This window comes from Ichthyophthirius multifiliis (genome assembly GCF_000220395.1).
Source record: "Ichthyophthirius multifiliis unplaced genomic scaffold scaff_1120509251248, whole genome shotgun sequence".
Lineage (NCBI taxonomy): Eukaryota > Ciliophora > Oligohymenophorea > Hymenostomatida > Ichthyophthirius > Ichthyophthirius multifiliis.
In genome coordinates this window covers 76961-98713 of record NW_004086059.1, presented here as the reverse complement: position 1 = coordinate 98713, position 21753 = coordinate 76961, and the positions used below count along the sequence as shown (strand labels likewise).

At 18.5% G+C, this 21753-nt stretch overlaps 5 protein-coding genes across 5 annotated transcripts, besides 35 other annotated features; 3 read left to right on the top strand and 2 right to left on the bottom strand. All coding sequences in view use genetic code 6, as the record gives it.

Annotated features, from left to right (window-relative positions):
• Window positions 1–16: 16 nt before the first annotated feature.
• Window positions 17–65: a microsatellite.
• Window positions 66–509: 444 nt separating this feature from the next.
• Window positions 510–553: a microsatellite.
• Window positions 554–913: 360 nt separating this feature from the next.
• Window positions 914–953: a microsatellite.
• A 455-nt stretch (window positions 954–1408) lies between these two features.
• Window positions 1409–1852, top strand: IMG5_168430 (kazal-type serine protease inhibitor domain protein; the record flags this gene model as incomplete). Its single annotated transcript, XM_004029995.1, has 1 exon — window positions 1409–1852. One exon carries the CDS (start codon window positions 1409–1411, stop codon window positions 1850–1852), a length of 444 nt encoding a protein of 147 aa, XP_004030043.1.
• Window positions 1853–2266: 414 nt separating this feature from the next.
• On the bottom strand, window positions 2267–2817 carry IMG5_168420 (hypothetical protein). The gene is made up of 2 exons (XM_004029994.1): window positions 2567–2817; window positions 2267–2511 (listed from the first exon to the last, which is right to left on the bottom strand). Exons 1-2 carry the CDS (start codon window positions 2656–2658, stop codon window positions 2286–2288), a joined length of 318 nt encoding a protein of 105 aa, XP_004030042.1. The 5' UTR covers window positions 2659–2817; the 3' UTR covers window positions 2267–2285.
• Window positions 2513–2552: a microsatellite.
• Window positions 2818–3282: 465 nt separating the features above from the next.
• Window positions 3283–3355: a microsatellite.
• Window positions 3291–3354: a microsatellite.
• Window positions 3347–3401: a microsatellite.
• A 302-nt stretch (window positions 3402–3703) lies between these two features.
• Window positions 3704–3759: a microsatellite.
• A 320-nt stretch (window positions 3760–4079) lies between these two features.
• Window positions 4080–4179: a microsatellite.
• Window positions 4084–4167: a microsatellite.
• Window positions 4084–4178: a microsatellite.
• Window positions 4098–4141: a microsatellite.
• Window positions 4098–4147: a microsatellite.
• A 290-nt stretch (window positions 4180–4469) lies between the features above and the next one.
• Window positions 4470–4518: a microsatellite.
• Window positions 4514–4583: a microsatellite.
• Window positions 4520–4564: a microsatellite.
• Window positions 4520–4566: a microsatellite.
• Window positions 4584–4866: 283 nt separating the features above from the next.
• Window positions 4867–4906: a microsatellite.
• Window positions 4907–6290: 1384 nt separating this feature from the next.
• Window positions 6291–6327: a microsatellite.
• Window positions 6328–6360: 33 nt separating this feature from the next.
• Window positions 6361–6399: a microsatellite.
• Window positions 6400–6445: 46 nt separating this feature from the next.
• Window positions 6446–6512: a microsatellite.
• A 194-nt stretch (window positions 6513–6706) lies between these two features.
• Window positions 6707–6773: a microsatellite.
• Window positions 6771–6801: a microsatellite.
• A 2111-nt stretch (window positions 6802–8912) lies between these two features.
• Window positions 8913–8946: a microsatellite.
• A 127-nt stretch (window positions 8947–9073) lies between these two features.
• On the top strand, window positions 9074–12218 carry IMG5_168410 (hypothetical protein; the record flags this gene model as incomplete). The annotated part of the gene is made up of 3 exons (XM_004029993.1): window positions 9074–11542; window positions 11578–11978; window positions 12023–12218. The coding sequence occupies 3 exons, from the start codon at window positions 9074–9076 to the stop codon at window positions 12216–12218; spliced, it is 3066 nt and encodes a 1021-aa protein (XP_004030041.1).
• Window positions 11774–11810: a microsatellite.
• Window positions 11782–11811: a microsatellite.
• Window positions 12219–12244: 26 nt separating the features above from the next.
• Window positions 12245–12277: a microsatellite.
• Window positions 12278–12477: 200 nt separating this feature from the next.
• Window positions 12478–12504: a microsatellite.
• A 54-nt stretch (window positions 12505–12558) lies between these two features.
• Window positions 12559–12669: a microsatellite.
• Window positions 12670–12708: 39 nt separating this feature from the next.
• Window positions 12709–14295, bottom strand: IMG5_168400 (hypothetical protein; the record flags this gene model as incomplete). Its single annotated transcript, XM_004029992.1, has 4 exons — window positions 12709–12845; window positions 12907–13048; window positions 13121–13444; window positions 14140–14295. The coding sequence occupies 4 exons, from the start codon at window positions 14293–14295 to the stop codon at window positions 12709–12711; spliced, it is 759 nt and encodes a 252-aa protein (XP_004030040.1).
• A 399-nt stretch (window positions 14296–14694) lies between these two features.
• Window positions 14695–14753: a microsatellite.
• Window positions 14737–14782: a microsatellite.
• Window positions 14783–15402: 620 nt separating this feature from the next.
• On the top strand, window positions 15403–21646 carry IMG5_168390 (hypothetical protein; the record flags this gene model as incomplete). The annotated part of the gene is made up of 4 exons (XM_004029991.1): window positions 15403–15691; window positions 15785–16385; window positions 16496–17112; window positions 17163–21646. 4 exons carry the CDS (start codon window positions 15403–15405, stop codon window positions 21644–21646), a joined length of 5991 nt encoding a protein of 1996 aa, XP_004030039.1.
• Window positions 16371–16431: a microsatellite.
• Window positions 16371–16452: a microsatellite.
• Window positions 16371–16461: a microsatellite.
• Window positions 21528–21552: a microsatellite.
• Window positions 21647–21753: the final 107 nt, after the last annotated feature.

Sequence of the window (21753 nt, the reverse complement as noted above, 5' to 3'; positions counted from 1 at the left end):
ATTTTATTTAATTATAAATAAAATAAATGAAAAATATAATAAAACTAACTGAAATATTTAATAAATTCATAATTATTATAATAAATTAAATAGTTTATATATAATATAATACATAAGTTTTTTATTTAAAATTATTTATAATAAAAATAATAATTATTATAAATTATTATATATTATAATTTATAAAAATACTATATAAAAGATTAAATTAAAAATTTTAATTTTTTTATATATATTATTTTTAATCTTAAAATTTTAAATTTCATATAATTAATTAAAATATATATGGCTTTTTTTAAAAAATAGTATAATAAATTATTGATTATGTTATTTTTTTATTATAAACAATTTTACAAATATAATTTTTAAACGAAAAAAATAAGATATAATATTACATATTTACATATAAAAAGATAAGAGAAAAACGAGAGAATATAATAATTATAAAATAGAATAAATAAAAAATAATTTTAATATATTTTAAATTTGTTTAAAATTAATATAATCACATATATTAAAAAAAAATTAAAAATATAGTGAAGAAAAATTAAAATTTTAAGATAAATTAATAATGTACTATTATAAAAATAATACTATTAAATATATGATTATTTAATATTATATAAAAAAAATTAAGTTATAATAAATAAATATTTAAATTTAATTTAAAAAAAATAAATATTTTATTAATAATAATTTTATAAAAAAGAAACAAAATTAAAAAATATATTTTATTTTTTTCAAAAACTACAAATATATTTTTTTTCAATATTAAAATTATAAAAAATCTTAATTTATATTATAATAATATTTTTTTTATTTAAATATTAATAAAAATAAATTTAAATTTAAATATATTTATATTTTTTTATTTATTATTTTTAGAAAATAATATTTGAATGATATATATTTGTTAATATATTAAAACTTTATTTTAATATATTATATTTTTAATCTTAAAATTATTATTTCTATATAAATATTTAAAATATCTATTATTTATTTATAATTTGATATAATATTATATATTATTTAAAATATTTTTATTTTGTTTTAATCAAATAAACTTTTTATATGTTTAATATTTATTTAAAATTTATTTATATAAATTTAAGTTAAAAAAATAATTAATCTAAATTTATAAAATATGAATAAATAAAAAATATATTTTATTATGTTTATATTTTTTTTAAAATTAAAAAATAATTGCCACATTTATATAAATTAATTTATTATTATGGGAAAAATTAATATTTAATCAAATTTGATATAATTCTATACAAAATAATACTCTACAATAATTAATTTAATCTAAAATATAAAAGTAAGCAATAAAAATAAATTAATATTTAAATTTAATAGAAAAAAATATATTTATAATAAAAAATATTAAAAAAAAAAAAAAAATATGTAAAAAATATTAATTCTATTCTTTATCCTTTTGGCATAATCTTTCGCTTTTTATTAAGATAATTAACCATATAGATGCACAGAATAATAAAGGGCTAAAAATTTTAGATGCACAAGAGAAGCCCATCCTGTATGCGGAATATAATAAGGATCTTAGCCTTATGAATAAATAAAAGTTGATCAATCAAATGTATGCATGGCCTGTTCTGAATTAGCTAATATTTTCCTTTTTATAGGGCCATGTAATAGAATTCCTTCCGGTGCTCAAGTTTGTGACCCTGATTATAAAGGACTTAAAAATTGCCCTACTAATAAGTAATAGGTCTGTGGTTATCGTAGTAACGGTATTGGTTGGCATACTTTTCTTAATGAATGCAAGGCATGTTCTAAATCTGATGTGGTTTTTTTTAAATAAGGTAAATGTCCAGTTAATACTTTTTGAATTTAATTTGTATTTTTATAATTTAACATTAATTATAAAATATATTTAATTTAAATTTTTATTATATTATTAAAAATAATATATAAGCTTTTATTTATTTTAATAAAAAATTAATTAATTAATTATTTTATTATTAAATTAAATTATTATGATACAATATTTTTAAATAATCAAAATAATTTAATATGTTTTATTTTTTTTTTAAAAAAAATATTAATAAAATAATAAATTAATGTTCCTATTTCCATAGTATAAATTTATATAAATATTAAGAATAAATATATAAAATTTTTATTACTATTATAAAATATAAATATCTTTTAAAAATTGAATAGTTATTGAATAAATTATATATACATAAGCAGTTTAAAAATCATATTAAATTATAATTAATTTCAATTTTAATAAGATTCTTAAGTTTAAACTCTTTATTTCAATGTATATTTTCTTCTTTTTTCTAATCTTTCGTAAAGCTCTTATTTTTAATTATTAATTTAAGATTCAATTATATGGCTATTATTAATAGCTTCCTTTTGATGTTTAGTTAAAATGTTTCTTGCATTATCAAAATTATTTAAATTTATTTATTATAATTTTAAATCATATTCTTTTTATTATACAAAAACTGATTATGATCTTTAATTTTTTATTTCATTTGCCTTTATATTATTTATAAATATTTTTAATTATTAATAATATTATAACTATTTTTACCTTTTTATTTTAATTTTCTTTTAAGTATTTTTTACAAGATTTATCTTCATTTCTGTTATAATTTTATTTTTAATTGATAGCATCTATTACATTTTATTTCATTAATAGTTATTGTGTTTTGTTTTTGAAAATTAAATACTTTTCACTATTTATTGATTCATAGTATTCTACAGCAATCTTATTTTTATTTTATATAGATAAATATGAAACACATTTTTATTTTTACTGCATATAATTCTAATAACTTTTATACAAAAGTGATATTTATATTATAACTTTCCATTTCTAATTCTAAGAATATTATTTACTCGGCAAAGTTTTTAGGTAATTACTTTTATTCTTAATAATAATATTTAATATTTTTTTATTAATCGGATGAATCTTATTCTTTATTTTTATCGAAGAGCTTTTTAAACATTATTTTTTTATTTTATAAATTTTTTTAATAAAATTCACTTTTTTATTTCAATACAAAAATATAATTAAAAAATAATATTAAAAATATATGTTTTTATAATAATTTAAATTATTTATATTATATATATATTTTTTAGCCAGAAAAAATAAAAAATATTCACTTGAATTATAAATAAAAATATATATATAAAATAAAAATTATATTATTATAATTAAATACACATTATTTTTTTAATAAAATTTTATATAGATAAATAAAAATGAATTGAATTAAAATTAAACAAACAATTATAAAAAAAAAAAAATGATAAATAAAAATTATTAAAAACTTATTAAAAAACAATAAATAAAATTTAATAACTATTAAAAAATAAATGATATAATTTATAAAATAATATTAATATTTAAAAAATAATATAAAAAAAATAAAAAATCATTCATATTTTAACACTAAAAGTAAAAAAAGGAGATAAATTTGCATTTAAAATAAAAATAATTCAATAAATAAATATGTTTGAAAACAAAAATATGTAATTATAAAAAAATATAATTTAGAAATTGAAATAAATAGTGAAAAAAAAATTAATTTTTAAGGCAATAAATGTAAAAAATAGATAATAAAAATTTGAAAATAAATTGTCAGGATAAAATATCATAAAAGATATATAAATATATATATATACATGTATTTAAAAAATATTTTTAATAATTAATTTTTTTATAAAAGAAATTAATAATATAGATAAAAAATAATTAAAATATAAGAAAAATAATAAATTTTATAAATAATCACCAAAAAATATTTACATAAATTAATAATGTATTAATAGATCATTTAATTGTTTAATTTAGATTGATATAAGATTTGATTTATTTTAATCGAATAAAATAGCCTTCTATTATAGATACTATGAATATCTAAAATAACTTTAATAAGGAAAAATAATATTGAAAAATGAGTAAAAAATATAATTGTATGAGGATAGATGAATATTAAAACACATTACATATAAAAATAAACTTATATTAATTATTTATTAAATTCAATAACATACAAACCTCCTTTGTTATAAAAATTATATATTAGTCAAATTATTAATATAAATTAAAAAATAATAAAAATAAAATAAATAATATAAATAAAAGTAAAAATAAAAAATATAATAAGATAAATAAAAAAATAAATTAAAAAATATTTATAAAATCATATAGAAAGATATTATTTAAAAAAAAAATATTAATAAAAAATAATATATATTTAAATAGTATTTATAAAAAAAATATAAAATAAAATATCTAAATAATTTTTTAAATTATAATTAAAGAAGAAAAATTTAAATCAAATTAAAAAGTTTGAAAAAATATAAAATATTAGAAAAAAAAATTAGTATATTTGTTAAAAAATAATTTAAAATAAATATTATAATAAAGAAAATAAATAAAAATATTAAATATAAAAAAATATTTTAAAAAAATGTACAACATTATATTTATTGTAAATATATTATTATAAATATATTAAAATATAAATATATAATATTTATATATTTTTATATTTATATATTTTATATTTATTTATTTTTTTAAATATTATATTTATAATATAATTATAAAATTAATAATTTTTTCATTAATTTTTTTTTTTTAATTTTTAATCATTAAAGTTTTATTTATTTTAATTTTTATTATATATTATTTCTTAATAACTTATTTGTAATTTTTTTTTATTCTTATATAATATTGATATTTATATTTTCATTATTATTTGATTAACTTTTATATTAACTTTATTCTTTAGATGTATTTAAAGAACTAAACTATTTTAATTTTATATAATTTCGTTATTTAAGAAGTTAAACTTGATATTTTTAATCTTAATATACTTAATTATATTATTTCATAAATTAATTATGTGATTTATAATCTACAAAGCTATTTTCTCTATTAATATCCTCTATTCTTTTTTAAATATTATTTGAATTTAGAATTTTATTTGATTAATTATTATTATTTTCTTAATTTATTAATTGTAAATTCATTTAATTAATAGCTCTTTTTTGATAAAACTTTACTAAAAATTCATCATCTTTATTTTTAATGGAAATTTCTTATTTATTTTTATCTTATTGCTAAATTTATTATTTTATTTTTTCTTTTATTTGTTAAAATTAATTCTTAATTTTATTAATAGAGAAATTATTTGGAGTTTTGCATTAAAAACAGCTCATATTTTATTCTGACTTGTTAATTTCTTTTGAATATCTTGAGTTTCTATGATTTTTTAGGAATATATTTTTCAATACGAGACTATTTTTTATTGTATGTATGGAATCTTGGAAAATTTTCTTTTCATTTTTGGAATTTTCCTATGAATCAATATCAATATTAAGACTTAAACTTATATTATGTCTTTATTTAGATTAAAATGATGAATTTTCAGGAATATATTTTGAGATTTATAAATGATTAATTTATTCATTAAAATATTATTATTGTATTAGTTTCGGATATACATAATTATATTTAAAGGAAATTTTCCATAATTTATGTATTTTTTTTTCATTATCGAAAGTAATTTCATTACAATTAATTAAAAAGAATTCATTTCCAATTTATTTATAGATAATTTATAATGAAGTTATTTTCCCTCTTTCTTTTTCATATAAATATTCTAATTATATTATTATTTGTTTAGTAATATATCTAATATAATTTTCTTTATGTTCATCTAGTTTTTAAATTTTGCAGAATTCTTCAATACCTTCATATGTAATTAAGAAAATATAATGTTTAAATTATAAAGGATTTTCTTAAGAAAAATCATTATAATTCTATTATTCTTTATTTTCAAAAATATAATTGTTTATTCTTTTTTCTATTAAATATTGTCCTTTTTTATATATTACTTTAATGCAATTATTATGAAGTTCATTATTTTCATTTTTAATGTATATTTGAAAAAATATACTTTCTTTTGATAAAGATTTCTTATATTCATTTTGTTATAAATAGGATATTATTTAATATGCGGTCATATGATGGATTTCTAAATTTCCTTCATCGTTTAATTTTGTTAAGGTTATAGATATTTAGTTATCGGGTAAAAAAGAAAAATTAGATTTTATTATTTAAGATGGAGTTGAATTGTCTCTTTTTTTTTTTAGTATCTTACCATCTAGTTTTGAACGAAATAACCATATAAAACTGTTTTTTTAGTCTAATATAAATGTGTCTGGGAATTATAAATCTAAAATTGTTTAGCCACTTTATTATTATGATTTATATAATTCATAAAATATATTGAGCATTTTTTTTTTTATTTTTTTTTAGTTTATTTTTGTTTAAATAGTTTTTATAATTAGATGTTACTATTATTATTTTTTTAACTTAACTTTTTTTTTTTTAACTTAACTTTTACTTTTTTATAAAATATATAATTAATGGATTATGGTTTTTATGTATTTTATTTTTATATTATTTAATTATATATTATTTTCTTTTAATTAATTATTTTATAAATTATATATTTGTTAAATATTAAAATATAATTATTATTTAAATAATCCTAATTATATAAATATATGAAAAATGAAATATATATATATATAAATAAAATTTTATTATTAATATTTATAAGAAAAAATTATATATTACTAAAAAATAAAATAATAAATTTATTAAAAATAATGTAAATAAGAAAAAAAAGATTAATATTTAAATGATAAATATATAATTAATAACAATATTTTTAAAAATATTAAATATTAATTATATTTTTAAATAATATATATATAAAAAAAAATATTTAAAAAAAAATAAGAAAAGTAAACTAAAAAAATAAAAATATCTCCCGTATAAAATAATGGCCTGTTTAAAAGTTAGAAATAACTAAATAATGTAAGATACTCGCTTAAAACATTAAAATCAATAAAAACAATAACCTATATTTTAATTTTCTAGTGTAATATATAAATATATATATATTATGTATAAAACAAAAAATAAAAAAAGCAAATCAATATAAAATAAACTTTTAATATAAACCAAAACATAAATAAAAATCCATAATATTAAGATTAAAATATATGTGAATAAGAAAATGGTTTTAAAAGATAATCTCCTCGCAATTTTTCTATACATGCAAAGAATATATTGCAAATAAACAACTAAAAATTTGAAGAATATTAACATAAAAGAACGTCTAGCTAAGTAAACTTCGATCTTCCTCAAAAAACATAAGAATATAATTTTAATATGAAATCAATAGAAAACTAATTTTCTAAATTTTCGCTTTAAGAATAAAAGCTTCCTCTTTAATAAGTACCTGATTATAATTAATAAATATTTTAATACTTAAGATAAACAGAAGTAACAAAATAATAAATAAATATATTAATAATTATGAAAAAAATAAAAAATAGAGTAAATTTAAAATAACCAATTACATATAAAAACAGCAATATTTCAATGAAAAAATGAGAGAAGTTATGATTGATTGGCTAGTTGAAATACATAAACGTTTTCGATTATTACCTGAGACTTTATGTTTAACAATAAACTTAATTGATAGATACTTAGAGAAGTAGAATTGTCCTAAAGATAAATATTAATTAGTTGCTATCGTATGCTTATTTATAGCCTGTAAATATGAAGAAATATATCCTATATAAATAAAAGATTTAATTGAAGTTACTCAAAAGAAATATACAAAAAGAGATATTTTAAATATGGAAGGAGTTGTTATTTTGGGTTTAAATTTTAACTTTGCTATTCCTTTAGGTTATCATTTTTTATAATAACATTGTAGATTATAAGAAAAATTCAATTAGAAGTTAATGCATTTATCTTGTTTTCTTTTAGAATTGATGCCTTTGGATTATAAATTTATAAATCTTTCAGAATCTTTAAAAGCTGCAGTTTGTTTTTACGTTGCTTGTAAGGTTTAGGGAAAAAATAAAAGCTTTCTTGATAATATTGTTTAAATTTCTTTTTATTAGGAAAGTTAAATAAAATAATATGGATAGGATTTAGTTAATATTGTTACCAATTTAAATAAATCATAACATTAGGCTATTAAAAGAAAATATGGTTCTTGCTCTTTTTCGGATGTTTCTAGTATTACTATTGATAAAAATATCTTAAATTACTGATGCTTTTTTTTTTAAAAAAAACAATTATATAAAATTAATTTTATATATATTATTAATAATATTATTTTTTTACTTTTATAATTATTTATATATTTATGTTTTTAATTAATTAATTATATACATTTTGTTGTTGTTATAATAAATATAATTTTAAAAATTAATAATAAGCAAAAAACATTTCTTTTTTTATTGTTTTAAAAAGAATATTGTTTTTATTTTTTATAAAAAAAAAAAAATACTTATCTTTTATATTTTATTTTTATAGGAATAAATAATTAATATTATAAAATTCTAAATTAAAAATATATAGTTTAAATTTAGTTCAAATATAATAATAAACAATAAAAATATTATAATTTTTAAACAAATTATCACGGTAAAAAACTATTAGATTAATAATATATTAAATTTATTATTAAAATTTAAATGATAAATAAAAACATTTAAAAAAATAAATAAATAATAATTATATTTATAATAAATAATGAATATATAATATAATTTTTTTATAGAAAAAAAAATATTAATTAATTGTAATTTTATATTATATATATATAAAAAATAAATATTTATTAAATATATTTTTATTTAATTATTTAAAATCATTTATAAATAATATTAAATAAATATATAATTTTATTTATTTTTACTTTTTTTTATATAATTTAAAATAAAAATACTTTATTAAAATAAATATCCAAAAAAAAAAAAAAAAAAAGTCTAAAAATAATTTAAACTAAAAAATAAACAAAAGCTGTTCCTTTGTAAAATACAAATACAAATAAAAAAAAATTAAAAAAAAAAAAAAAAAATGGAAATCGAACAAATAATTCAATCAATAAATCTATGTATAAGCCCATAAAATCAAGAAGAAATAAATAACGGGCAAAAGCAGTTAGAAAAAGCCTGCTTAGAACCGAAATATTTATTAAAATTAATAATGATAGCAGACAATAATCAACTCGAAATTAGCGTTCGTTAATTTGCAGTAACAAACATAAAGATAAATATAAAAAAATACTGGAGTCAATAAAATAAAAACAATTTCTTTTTTTCAGATGAGGATAAAGAATCTGTTAAATAAAATCTTTTAGAAGCACTTATAAGGTCAGTATAAATATCTTAATTATAAAAATTATATTCTAAAATAATTAATGAAGTTTGTAGTTATGATTTTCCTGAAAAATGGCCTTATTTATTGGAAAATATAGTCCAAAAATTACATAGTAATACCAATGAATAAGAAATATTGGGGTGTTTACTGGCTTTAAAGGCAATTTTTGATAACTATGAGTTTGAATTGAATGAGAAAAGAAAATATTTAGACACTTTAATACCTAGAGTATTTCCTTATTTTTAAAAAATAATCATTTAATTAACCCCTGTATATAATTAAACAAATGCACATATTCTAAAGCCGATTTTAAAGATTTTTTTTAAGTGTATAAATTTAGAAACGCCAAGTAGTTTATAATAAAAGGAACTTTTAAGTGAATGGATTGGGTTTTTCAAACTTTTAATAGATCATTAAATGCCTGTAGAATTGAGTAGTTTAACTGAAAATTAAGAAATTATTAATTAAAGGAATAAAAATATACTTTGGAAAAATAAAAAATGGGCAAGCTAGATTTTAACGAAAATTGCTTTAAGATTGGCAAATATTCAAATAATTGAAAAGGAATAATAACCGTTGGCTGAATGGCTAATTGAAAATCATTTTGGGAAAATACTCGAGAGCTTTATTCAAATTCTTTTTTAGAATTAGTAATAGTTCGTAGGGTAGGCTTGTATTTATTTTGCTATTAAATATATTAATAGATGTCTTTAAATTAATTAATTAGTCCATATAATTTAAAATTAGCATGAAAATTTACTTTTTAAATGCCTTATCCCTCTTATTTATTTAAAATAGAATGATTTAGTGACATTCGATGAAGATCCTTAGGAGTTTATCATATAAGAGGAAGTTTCTTTATAAGGAAATTATAAGAGTAATAAAATTACAGGTATGGAATTAATATAGGGAATATTAAAAACTTTTAATAATAATAATTAATTACTGGATAAGTTTTTTGGATTTATTAGTTGTTTTTTGTAGAACAAAGTGCATCCGTTTAATCCGGAAATTTAATTGAATTTGTAAATAAAAGATGGGCTTTTTTTTGCTATAGGGTATTTAAAAGAGTAACTTTTTTTTGGGGAAAATAATAAAATAAAAGAATAAATGGAATGCTTTTTATAAAATATAGTCCTTCCGGAAATTTCCTTTTAGGAAAAAACTGGAATTATGCGTTCAAGAGCTTGCTAAATTTTAGGTAAATTCAGTTTCGTTAAATTTAAAAACTAATAATTATTAACTGAAATAGTTTAAAAAGTAAGTTCATGTTTAAATGACAAAATTTTAATTGTGAAATATAAAGCGGCACTTTCTTTAAATAATTTACTTTATTAAAAAAACGCCAGAGAGTTAATAAAAGGACATTTAAAGGAATTATTAGAAATATATCTTAAATTAATGGAAGAAATCGATAGTGAAGACTTAGTTTAGGCCCTATAGGGTATTGTGATCCATTTTTAGGAAAATATAGGGCCTTATGCGTATGATTTATGCTCACATTTATAATAGGCTTTCTTTAAATTAAAAGATAAGAATAATAACGAAAATATCGAAAAAGAAGACTATGATGGGGTATGCGGTTTAGCAGCAAACGAATGTTTAATTACTTTGGGAAAAATCATTACTACATAAATACCGGAAGATGCTTTTTTAAAAATAAGCTAGAATATAGTATTACCAATTATAAATGAGTGTTTTTTGTATGAATATTCGTGTTTTATTGATGAGGGTTTGTATTTATTATAACATATATGTTTTAGAGTGTAAAATATAAATTAAGAGAGTCTTTTGTGGTTTTATTTAGGGAATCTTTTCTATATAATTATTGGTAAAAAAGAAAATTTATAAGATGATTTAATTAATTCAATTAGTGATTTGGCATAGTAGAAGTTAGTTAAAAAATCTATAGAAGGTTGGGGATTTGAGTATGTGGATGATGTAGTTGTTATTATAAAAAATTTCATTTAGAAAGGCTGGGAGGTATTTTTGAATGGGAGAGACTTTTTTGGTGTTCCGTGGATTGAATAGGTTTTTTCTTTGGTCAAAAAAAGCTACTTTTTAGGAAGCTAGGATGGGTTTTTGGATGATGGGTGTTTGAAAAGTTCAATTGGATTGTTTTTGGCCATTTTGGAAAATTAGGTGGTCGATTAGAAAGTTCCTAGTGAGATTTTTACGGCTATTTTTAAGTAGGCTTTGACTAGTTTGTCAATAAAGAATTTAAAAAAAGATGTTTTGGTGGCAAATATGGAAGTTATATGCTTGTGTTTTTATTATAATTGTAAAGATAGTTTTGTACTTTTGGGTAGTTTTGGTCCAAATACAATTAGTTAATTTTTTAAAAATTATTTACAATGACAAAGTTTTTCAAAAGTGAAGTATAAAAATAAAGATTAATGATTGGATTTGCATCTATATTGGGAAACGGTTTATAAAATTAAGAATTAGTGGGAATTTATTAAAATATAATGAAAGAATGTGTAGCTTTAAGTAATTAAATTTTACATTTAAGAGAAGAAAATCAATATGAAGATGAAGATGATGAAGATGAAGAAGATGAAGAAAATTAAAATTAATAAGATAAAGGTGATTTCTAAAGTTAATTGTAATAATAAGTTGATAAATTGTAAAAAGTTAGAGAATAATAAGAATAAAATAATAAACTTCTTAATAATGAAGATGATGATGAAGATGAATATAATAATTTTGATAGATATGAATATAATTATAAGTAATATATAAATATATATTATTTTTTATATAATTATTATTTAGTTATTAATGTCCACTTGATAAATTTGATGAAATTATATTTTTAGAATAATAATTAATTAAAGTTGCGTAAAATAATGCTTAGTTTTATTAAATTATAGCTTAAGGGTTAAATGAATAAGAGAAAGCTTAACTATAAGAAAACGTTGAGAAAGCTAAAAGTGATTTAAAAGATTTTTTGATAAGTAGATAATAATGAATGATATTTATTTATGTTTGTGTTTTTATTTTGTTTTAATTATATTTTATTTTATTATAAAATATATTGTATATTTATATATTTAAAATAATTTTATTTTATAATATTTATTTTCATTTATATTATGTCCAATCTACAAGTCTATATTATTATATTATTTATGTATTAATAATAAAATAAATCTTTTTAAATAAATAAAATTTAGAAAATAATAATTAAAAAAAGAATATTTAATTTTTTATGTTTAGTATTGTAAAAAAAATATAATATAATAAATATAATATAAAATATTGTTGATTTTTAAATAAAATTTTTATATTTTAAAAATTATAAATAAAAAAATAATATAATATATTAATAATAATTATAAAATAATAATAATAATAATAATAATAATAATAATATTAATATTAATATTAATATTGATTATAATATGTATAATAATAATAATGTAATAATGATTATTATTATTATATAATTTATTTCTTTTTCAATATTTAAATAAGCTTAGTGGTTCTTATGGTGACATTAAATTATTTTTATATTTATCTTTATCTTAAACCCCTAAATCTTCTTATGAATTAGCCATTTATACTGGTTTACTATTCATAACCATTTCAATATATTCTTTTTTTTTATATAAATAATATATTAAATATAAATGTGAATTTTTATATATAATTATTACCTCTACTAACAACTGAAATCGGATGTTATTTTTATAATAGTTTAAAAGCATAAGAAAACTTAAACTTTTTATAAAAAGTGTAATATCCAATAATAGATTACGAAGATCTAAAAATACCAGCCGTACAATGAACATAAACTTTCTTTTTTTATTTTTTTATAATTTTTAAATAAAAAAGAAATATTTATATTAAAATAAAAATTTAATTGTATACTTTATATTGTTCAACTAAAAAATTTAATAAACGAGAAACATTTTTTAGTTTATAACACATGTCAATTATATCCATATCTATTATAGGAAAATTGAAAGGATTTATTTGTTATTTTTTATAGAATTTAAGTATTTCTACGTATTTTATTCCTTTTAAAACCATGTCTTTATATGTTTAAAGATTCAGGACAGCTTTAATGCCTCTATTTTTTAATTATTTTATATCTTCTTCACTTTAAGGATAAGGTCCAATAAAAATATTATCGTCAATTTAATCTATGGTGAATGATATACAGAAATCATTATCATTAATTTCTAAGCAATTCTTTAGTATTAAAAAAAAAGAATTAAAAGAAAAAAACAAATGCATAATGTTATATATACATATATATATTACATAATTACATATTTATTTCATTTTAAATCTGCGTGTTTATCTATCTAAAATAAGCATTTAATTATCATCTTTTTTCGCATAATTGTATTTTATTTTATTTTTATGAGATTTTACCCATATTGTTTTTTCCCAAAAAATTATCTAGCTTTATGTCGCATAATCAGTTTTTATTATTTTCTCCATTTTTTATGGCTAGTCAAAGCTTCCTAAATCATCATAATTGCCCAATACATACACTTCATTCGCATTTTTTTCTTGGAATAGCCTAAATATTAATTTAATATGGTTCCATACGTCTTATAAGCATAATTAGCTTACTTTTGGAAAGAAAAATATTCTATTATTTCCTTCTTCCCAATTAAATACACATGTAGGATTATTAGTATCTGCTATACAATATTTATATTCTATTCTGTTTTAAAAGTCTTATTCGTCAAGTTAATTAGAATATAATACTTGCTTCCATGAATGATCCTATTTTTATTTTATTATCATTATCATTATTAAATAAATGAGTAAAAAATTATTGGTTAAAGTTTATATATAAATGTGTAATTTTTAAATGTAATTATTATTTAATTATATTTATTCGTTTTTTAATTTTATATTGCTAATTATTTTACATTATTCCATTCCATTCTTAATCCTGTTTATATTTACCAATTTCCTAAGGAACGTATATTTCCTAATATGTAAACTGATTAACCAAATTATGTACAATAATTTATCTAAAACCTAACACAAGATTACTTTTTTATTGAATCTTCTTTTTACAACATTAAATATGAGCTTTATTTTTTTTTGATTGATTAAGTATTTTTTGATTTATTATATTTTAATAATAAATTATAAATGATATATAAAATTTTAATTATAATTATAATAGTAATTTTATAAAATTAAAAAAAATACTTATATTTGTTAATGATTATTTAAAAATAATAAAAATATATTATTATATTTATTTTTTCAGTAAATAATATAGAAACAAATAAATTTTTTTAAAAAACTAATATATTTTTTTTTAATTTTTTTTTTTAGTTTAAAATTAAATTTTATAAATTAAATTAGTATTTACTTCTAATCAATTATTTTATAATAAATACTAAATATTTAAAAAACTTTGATCAAATTAACAATTCATAATAAATTTTTATTTTTCATGTTTAAATTAAAAAAAAAAAAAATATTATATATTTATATATACACAAAAATAAATAATATATATATATATATATATATATATATATATATATATAAATATATTTTATATTTATTAAAATCTAAGAATATCTACAAAAAATAAATAAGAATAATAATATTTAAAGTCTTTATTTTAATCAATCATCTCAGTAAAATATAAAAAAAATATTTTCTCCATTACTAAAAATAATAATAATAAAAAAAATTCAAACCCTAAAAATAAAAAAAAACATAAAAAAATAATATGAAAATAACAACCTTAAAAATAATAATAACATTAATAATATATATCTAATAAATATTAACTGGTCGAGTTCGTTAATACTCCTCTTATTACATAGTAACATCGACAACTAATCCAAACTCAATAGCTGATTATTATTTTTCAATGATATTCGATACACCTATACCATCCACAGGATTTATAGAAATTACATTTCCCGAAAATTAATATCCAACAGGCATAACTCCATCAAAATCTAAGATATTAGCTCCATATCCAAAAGAAGTACCCTAAGGAACATTTTTCATAAAATCACGAACAATACAAATTCCAATAAATGGTTGGCCGAAAGAAACACCAATAACAATAATGATATAGGGAGTAAAAAATCCTTCTAAGTAAGGAGGTACAGGGTAGTTTTTTATAAAGACAACGTATACAAAAGACGGATTTGTTCTAGATGAAAATTTACATTTTTCAGTTGTTGGCCATTCGAAGCCTTTTTTAAAATTTATTAAGTGGTTTAGTATATTTTGAATAAAACTCAAATTAAAATGCAGGAGAAATAAGCAATTATATTTTTGAAATGACACCTTCGACTGATTTGCCAGCTGATATTGATTTTAGAATAACTATGCCTGAAATGTTATATGATGTTTCGGATTACTTAATGGCTTAGTGCGATAATATTCCAAATGATAAACAATAAATTCTATAAGGAAATTTATTTTGTTTTACTTCTAAATTAAGTCCGAATGTTTTAACTTTTAGAGGAAATTAATAATCTATTACTAAAGGCACTTTTTATATATATTATCATATATTAATTATTTATAAAATAGGTACTTAAATCAAATTACGTTTAAAAGATGTTTAAAATCCCAAAAAATCGCTAATAACGGATTTATTTAAATATGATATTTTGAGATCTTAAACAAATACTACAATTGAACTTGCACATAATGTAATTGGATTAAAAATACTGCCCGGAATAATAACTTAGGTAAGTTTGAAATCTTATTATTCCTTATATGATTAGTTTTCAGGATTCTAGAGATAATATATATTAAGTTTTAAACCAACAAATGCTTTTTAATCTTCTATGATAGTGACTGACTTTGAGTCAGTTGAAAATTGCTAAATTATAGGAGGTTTATTTGATAAAAGTCTAAATGAAGATTCATTATGTACAGCTTTTGCGAATAATATTTATTTGACAAACTTTCAATAGTATACAAGAAGTAGATTCTCTAATGAATATATTTAAGTTTATTTTGTAGCAAAAATAAAGCCTTATGCTTTCTAAGAAAACGAACTACTTTTCACAGAACCAATATCTATTACAACTTATTAGACAGAAAATTTTCTATAAATTGTAGATTAAGATTCAGTATCAGTTTCTACATAAATTTAAATTATAAAACCACGTATATATATATATATGTATATAAATATAAATATATATATTTTTATATATATATATTTATATTTTCCTATACATATATATATAATACTTTTTTTTTTTTAAAAGCTTAAAGTTCTTACGATACTAGCCCTATGAATAATAATATTTCATTAACTAATAATAATATGAATATAGTTTCTTAAAATACAATAGTTTTTACACTTACTTTTACTTTAATTGATTTAAATCCTGCTATAAGTAGTAGCTATTAAAATACAGGAAAAATAATATTCGAAATTCCAAACGATTATTCAGGTGTTCCTATTTGTACATTTACAAAATTCGGTTAAACTCCCAATACAAAAATATATCCTTGTTATTTAACTTATAGTTAAATAATTATAGATGTAAATGATATTTCATATGCTTTTTAAATGGGAGGCACTGAAATTAATCCTTCAACATTAGCAATAAAAGGTTTAATAAACCCTCAAATTCCAAATGATTATTTAATAAGGGCAATTATGTATTTTAATAATAATTAAGGGAATTAATATTTATATTATTTAGATTTCATACATAAAGTTACTCCTGTTATTATTAATGTAAATTATGGAATTTTATCAACTTAAATAAATGTCCCGAATATTCTTATTGTATCTTTTAATTATTTAAATGCTTTAAGTTCTGGAATTAAAACAGTAGATGACCCATTTGTGACTTTTTCTTTTATTGATGTACTTATTGATAAAGTTATAGATGAAAGTAATAATTTTATTATTAAAACATATATAAAAAAAAATATAAATAAATAGAATTGGGTTATAATTTTTCTGATAAGGGCATTATTGACTGTATTCCTATTTCTGGTTTGAAAAATGCTATTGGATATAATTTTTAATGTTCCGTTTTTAACTCAGGAACTGCTTATACAATTATTAGAGTCTAAAATTATGATGAACTTCCTAAATCGGATACTCCTCGTACTTTAAGTTTCGGAATTCCTTTAATATATACATCTACTATAAATTAGATACCTAAAGCTCAGATATTTATGTATATTTCAGAAAAAAAAATAACAAGAAAAATCACTCAATCAGCTGATTTTGTATAAATTGCAACCTCTACTTCTTATTCTTTGGTACCTGCTGCTAGTATAATAGCTGCATATACAGGAAGCATTGTTTTACAATCTGAAATAGAAGTTTCTTTTACTATTAATATATCTAATAGTATTGCTGCTGGGGCTTAAAACGGCATTTATTTCAGTCTTCCTCTAGGATTTTCATTTGCGGATAACCCAGAGATTAAATTAGGGACTAATTTAATGGAATTGAATAAAAAAGCATTTATTTTTAACAGTATGTAGAGTATTTTTATTAATCCGGGTATAATTATAAATACTGGGAATTTAAAAATAAGCATAAATAAAGTAAAAACACCTGATTTTTAAAGGATGAATTTCAGAAGTACACTTTATACTTCAAAATCGAATGTTTATTTATAGGAAATTCCAATTAATTTCGATAATCCTAGTATAGGCATTATATAGGATTTAAAATTAATACTAGATAATGATAAATAAGGCTTTAAATGGGCAAAATATACTTTCTAGTTTAAAATAACGATGAAGTTTGTGAATATAATAGACTTTTCTTTCCCAAATCCAGTTTATAAACTGAGTGATTATTCAGGAATTATAGAATGTATGAATTTTGTGAATTTAATAGATTTTGATCAAGATAATAAAATTTAATGCACAGTAAATAATAATGTTGTTATTATAGACAAGTTCAAAATATAAGATTATACAGAATATGTTTCCTTAACAATCACTGCGATTACTAATCCGAGCTCAAATTAAAATATTATGGTTACTTTTAGAAACTAAATAGGCCTAAATAGTGCTTTTGCAATCTAATAGAGTAATATTTAGGCTATTATTGGGGGTGTAGCACCATCTCTTAATTTAAGTTTTGAGAATATAAATTCTCTGCCAAGTAATAAAGGAAAAGCTGGTATTTATTTATTTGAGGTAAAAACAAGTAATATTATTCCGAAATATTCGGCTGTAAAAATTACTTTTCCAAATGAATTTCCTTAAAATGATCTGTATTAAGGAAATGTTTAAGATGTTTACTGTGCGGCTAGATTAGGACTTTTTTTTTTAAAGTCATGTAACTTAAATCCTCTTACGAGAGTTCTTAGTTTGGAAACTTATGAAGATTCTATATTGAATATGAATGTTATTTTAGAATACTATGGATTGGTTTAGAATAGTGTTAATAGAGTAGGAAATTTCTAAATCAAAATTTATTATAAAGGAAATACGGCTACTGATGTTATTTATTCCAACTCGAATAATAAATCTACTACTATAGAGGCTAATACGGTCAATATGTAAAGCTCTTTGATGAATTTTTACCCATAAAATGAAGGAGAAAGAGCATCTTATGAATTTACTTTAAAGTTTACGAGTGCTATTAATTAGGTTTTGAAAGGCTAATTCCTGTTTATTAGTTTTCCAAGTAATTATGATGTTAATTTGGGGCCATATAAATTAATTGTCACTTCAAAAGATTTAGATGGGGCTTTATATTATATTTTATATAGAAGAGTGTTAAAAATAGGTGGATTTTACTCTAAAAATTTGATTAATAATGAAATAAAATTGAAGATTTTCGGAATAGTAAATCCTAATAGAAAAATAAGCACTTCTCTATAAAACGAGGTTTTTTAAACAGGATTACTAGACATAGATGGTTATAAATTAATCCAAGCTTCAAATTCTATCAAAAACATAGTCTCTTTTCTAGCTCCGGAAAATATCAATTTAATTTCATTAAAAAGCTCCACTGAGTACTCAAGGCAGTAAATTAGCTCATATAGCTTTGTAATTGAACCAGAATAGAGTGTATTAGATAATACTTACGGGGGATAGCTTTATATTGATTTTCCTTAAGATTTTACCGTGGATTATTATGATGGAAAATGTACGATTAATTAAAAGTTTTCTTTTTTTGCAAATTGTAAAATGGAAGATGAAAACTTGAGGTTTTTTATATAAACGAATAATAAAGAATGGTAAAGTCATAAAGACGGCTATATTACAGCCACTATATAAAATGTACGTTCTCCCGATATATAGGGTTAGACTAAAGATTTCATAGTATACAATTATGATAGTTTGAATAAAATAATACTGGGAAGAACTTATAATAATTTGAAAATAGCCTGCATTACAACTACTTATGAGGGAAAATTAATTGATGTAAATAATAATTTACCTTATGATTTAGAAGTAGGCTCATTTAGTGATTCTATTATTATAAATTTTAATATACCGGAAGATCCCAATCATAAAGCGAAAACTACACTCACTTTAACTCCTAATGTGTTGGATTCTTCCATTTTAATAAGACCTACTCCTGTCGTAATTAAATATAAGTAATAAAAAGTGACTTTTAAAATAGCAGCTCCGAGAACTATATTATTGAAATCATTTTTTATTACTTGGTCAAAAACAGGAGATACTTACCCGCCTACTTATGCGGATTTAAAAATGACAGAAATTCGGATGGTTAAAGGAACTTTAAAAAGACACGTCAGACTTGAAAAAATGGAATATATTCGAAGGGATGGATAAAGTTATCCTCTGATGGTAAGAATACCAAATCCACCTTATTAAGAACTTATTGTCAAAGTTAGTCTTATTTAGAATATTTTTGATGGTACTACACTTTTTAATGAGAATTTATCGGCTTCTTTAAATGTGGCGAAAGTTTCTTTTGATAAAGATTAAGAACATTAATCATATACTGTGTATTTTAAATAATAATTAAGTGATCCAAATGTGAAAGTATATCATTTATTAGACGGATTTGATAAAGATTCGTTTGAGTTATTTGTTTATAATGTAGATGATGAGGATGATCCTACTTTAGATAAACTTTACAAAGACGAAAATAATTGCATTGAAATAAGAAATGACCCAGCGGATTATACGCCGCCTTAATTTTTAGATTAAAATCCCGAAATAAGTCAAATTACACGCTCATCGGTGAAACTAACTATAAAGGGGAGCTAAAAAGGCTTTCTTTTTTTTATTATTGCGAATTAACGTATTCCTATTCCAACTTTTTTAGATGTGAAAAATTAAAAATTTAACTACACTCTTTCCTTTAGTAATCCTTTGTTTGGAATTAATTATATCCGAAGGACTGATAAAAAAGCCACTTTTTTAATTTACGATTTAAAACCGGATATTGATTATGAAATTTATATGTTTATAATGAATATGAATAATATAGAAAATAAAACTTACAAAAAAATCGCTTTTAGGACTTTAGCTCCTTAATAAATAGCCTAATTTACTTTAAAACTATTCTAATAGGCAATTCTATATGAAGTAAAAAAAGAATATATAGCAAAAATGGCTGAAATGGTATCAATTGAAAAAGCAAGAATTATTGAACGAGAAACGAAGTGTAAAGATGCCAATTTAGATGTTTCAGATGACTTAAATATACTCTATTGGAATTTACTTTTATTACCAGATCCTATAAACGAAGACCCGGAACTTACTCCTATTAGAATTGTGGAGCTTTTAAATACTAGGAGGACCGAAATAAGGACTTTTATTCCAAGATTAGATACTGAATAATTTATTACAATGAAAAATATGAGCTAGAATATTCCATCGTTTGTCCAATAACCGAAAATGCTAAATAGAACTATAAGTTAAGTTTCAATTTAGTTTTCACTTACGGAATGTGGAAGTGTTTATGTTATTGGAATTCCCAAAATCGGAAGTGAGAATTCTACTATTATTAGCGAAAGTAAAGTTATTTTAAATGATTTACCGAATAGTATTTATCCAACTTCTTTTTAGATTATTTAAAAACTTAATTAGAATAATTTACCTGTGTAGATTTAGGGAAGTAGTTATGTAGATAAAAAAGGGAAATACTTTAATTTGACTTTTGATGGACTTAAAGATAGATTAGTTTATGACTTTTATGTTACTGCTTAAAATGATTTTCCTAGTTTAAATGTTAATATGCCTGATTAATAGGTTACTAGATGTACTATTAAAACCATTAAGAAGAAATGTAATTAATATAATTTTATTTATTATTTTTTTGGTTTTTTTTTTTTGTTTTAGATTTTTTTTTTAAAAATATTTTATTTTTTTATTTTATTTTTAGAACCTTTAAATATATATAGTATTAAGAATAAAGGAAATTTAATAGTTTCTTATGTTTATTTAGTTTTTCAAATATACTTTTTGTTTTTATGAAATATTTTTATAAATATTATATATTTTTATTTTTAATACAATCAAAAAATATAAACAAAAATTTAGTTTTTATAATAATTTTTTATCTTATTTTTAGGAATAACTTC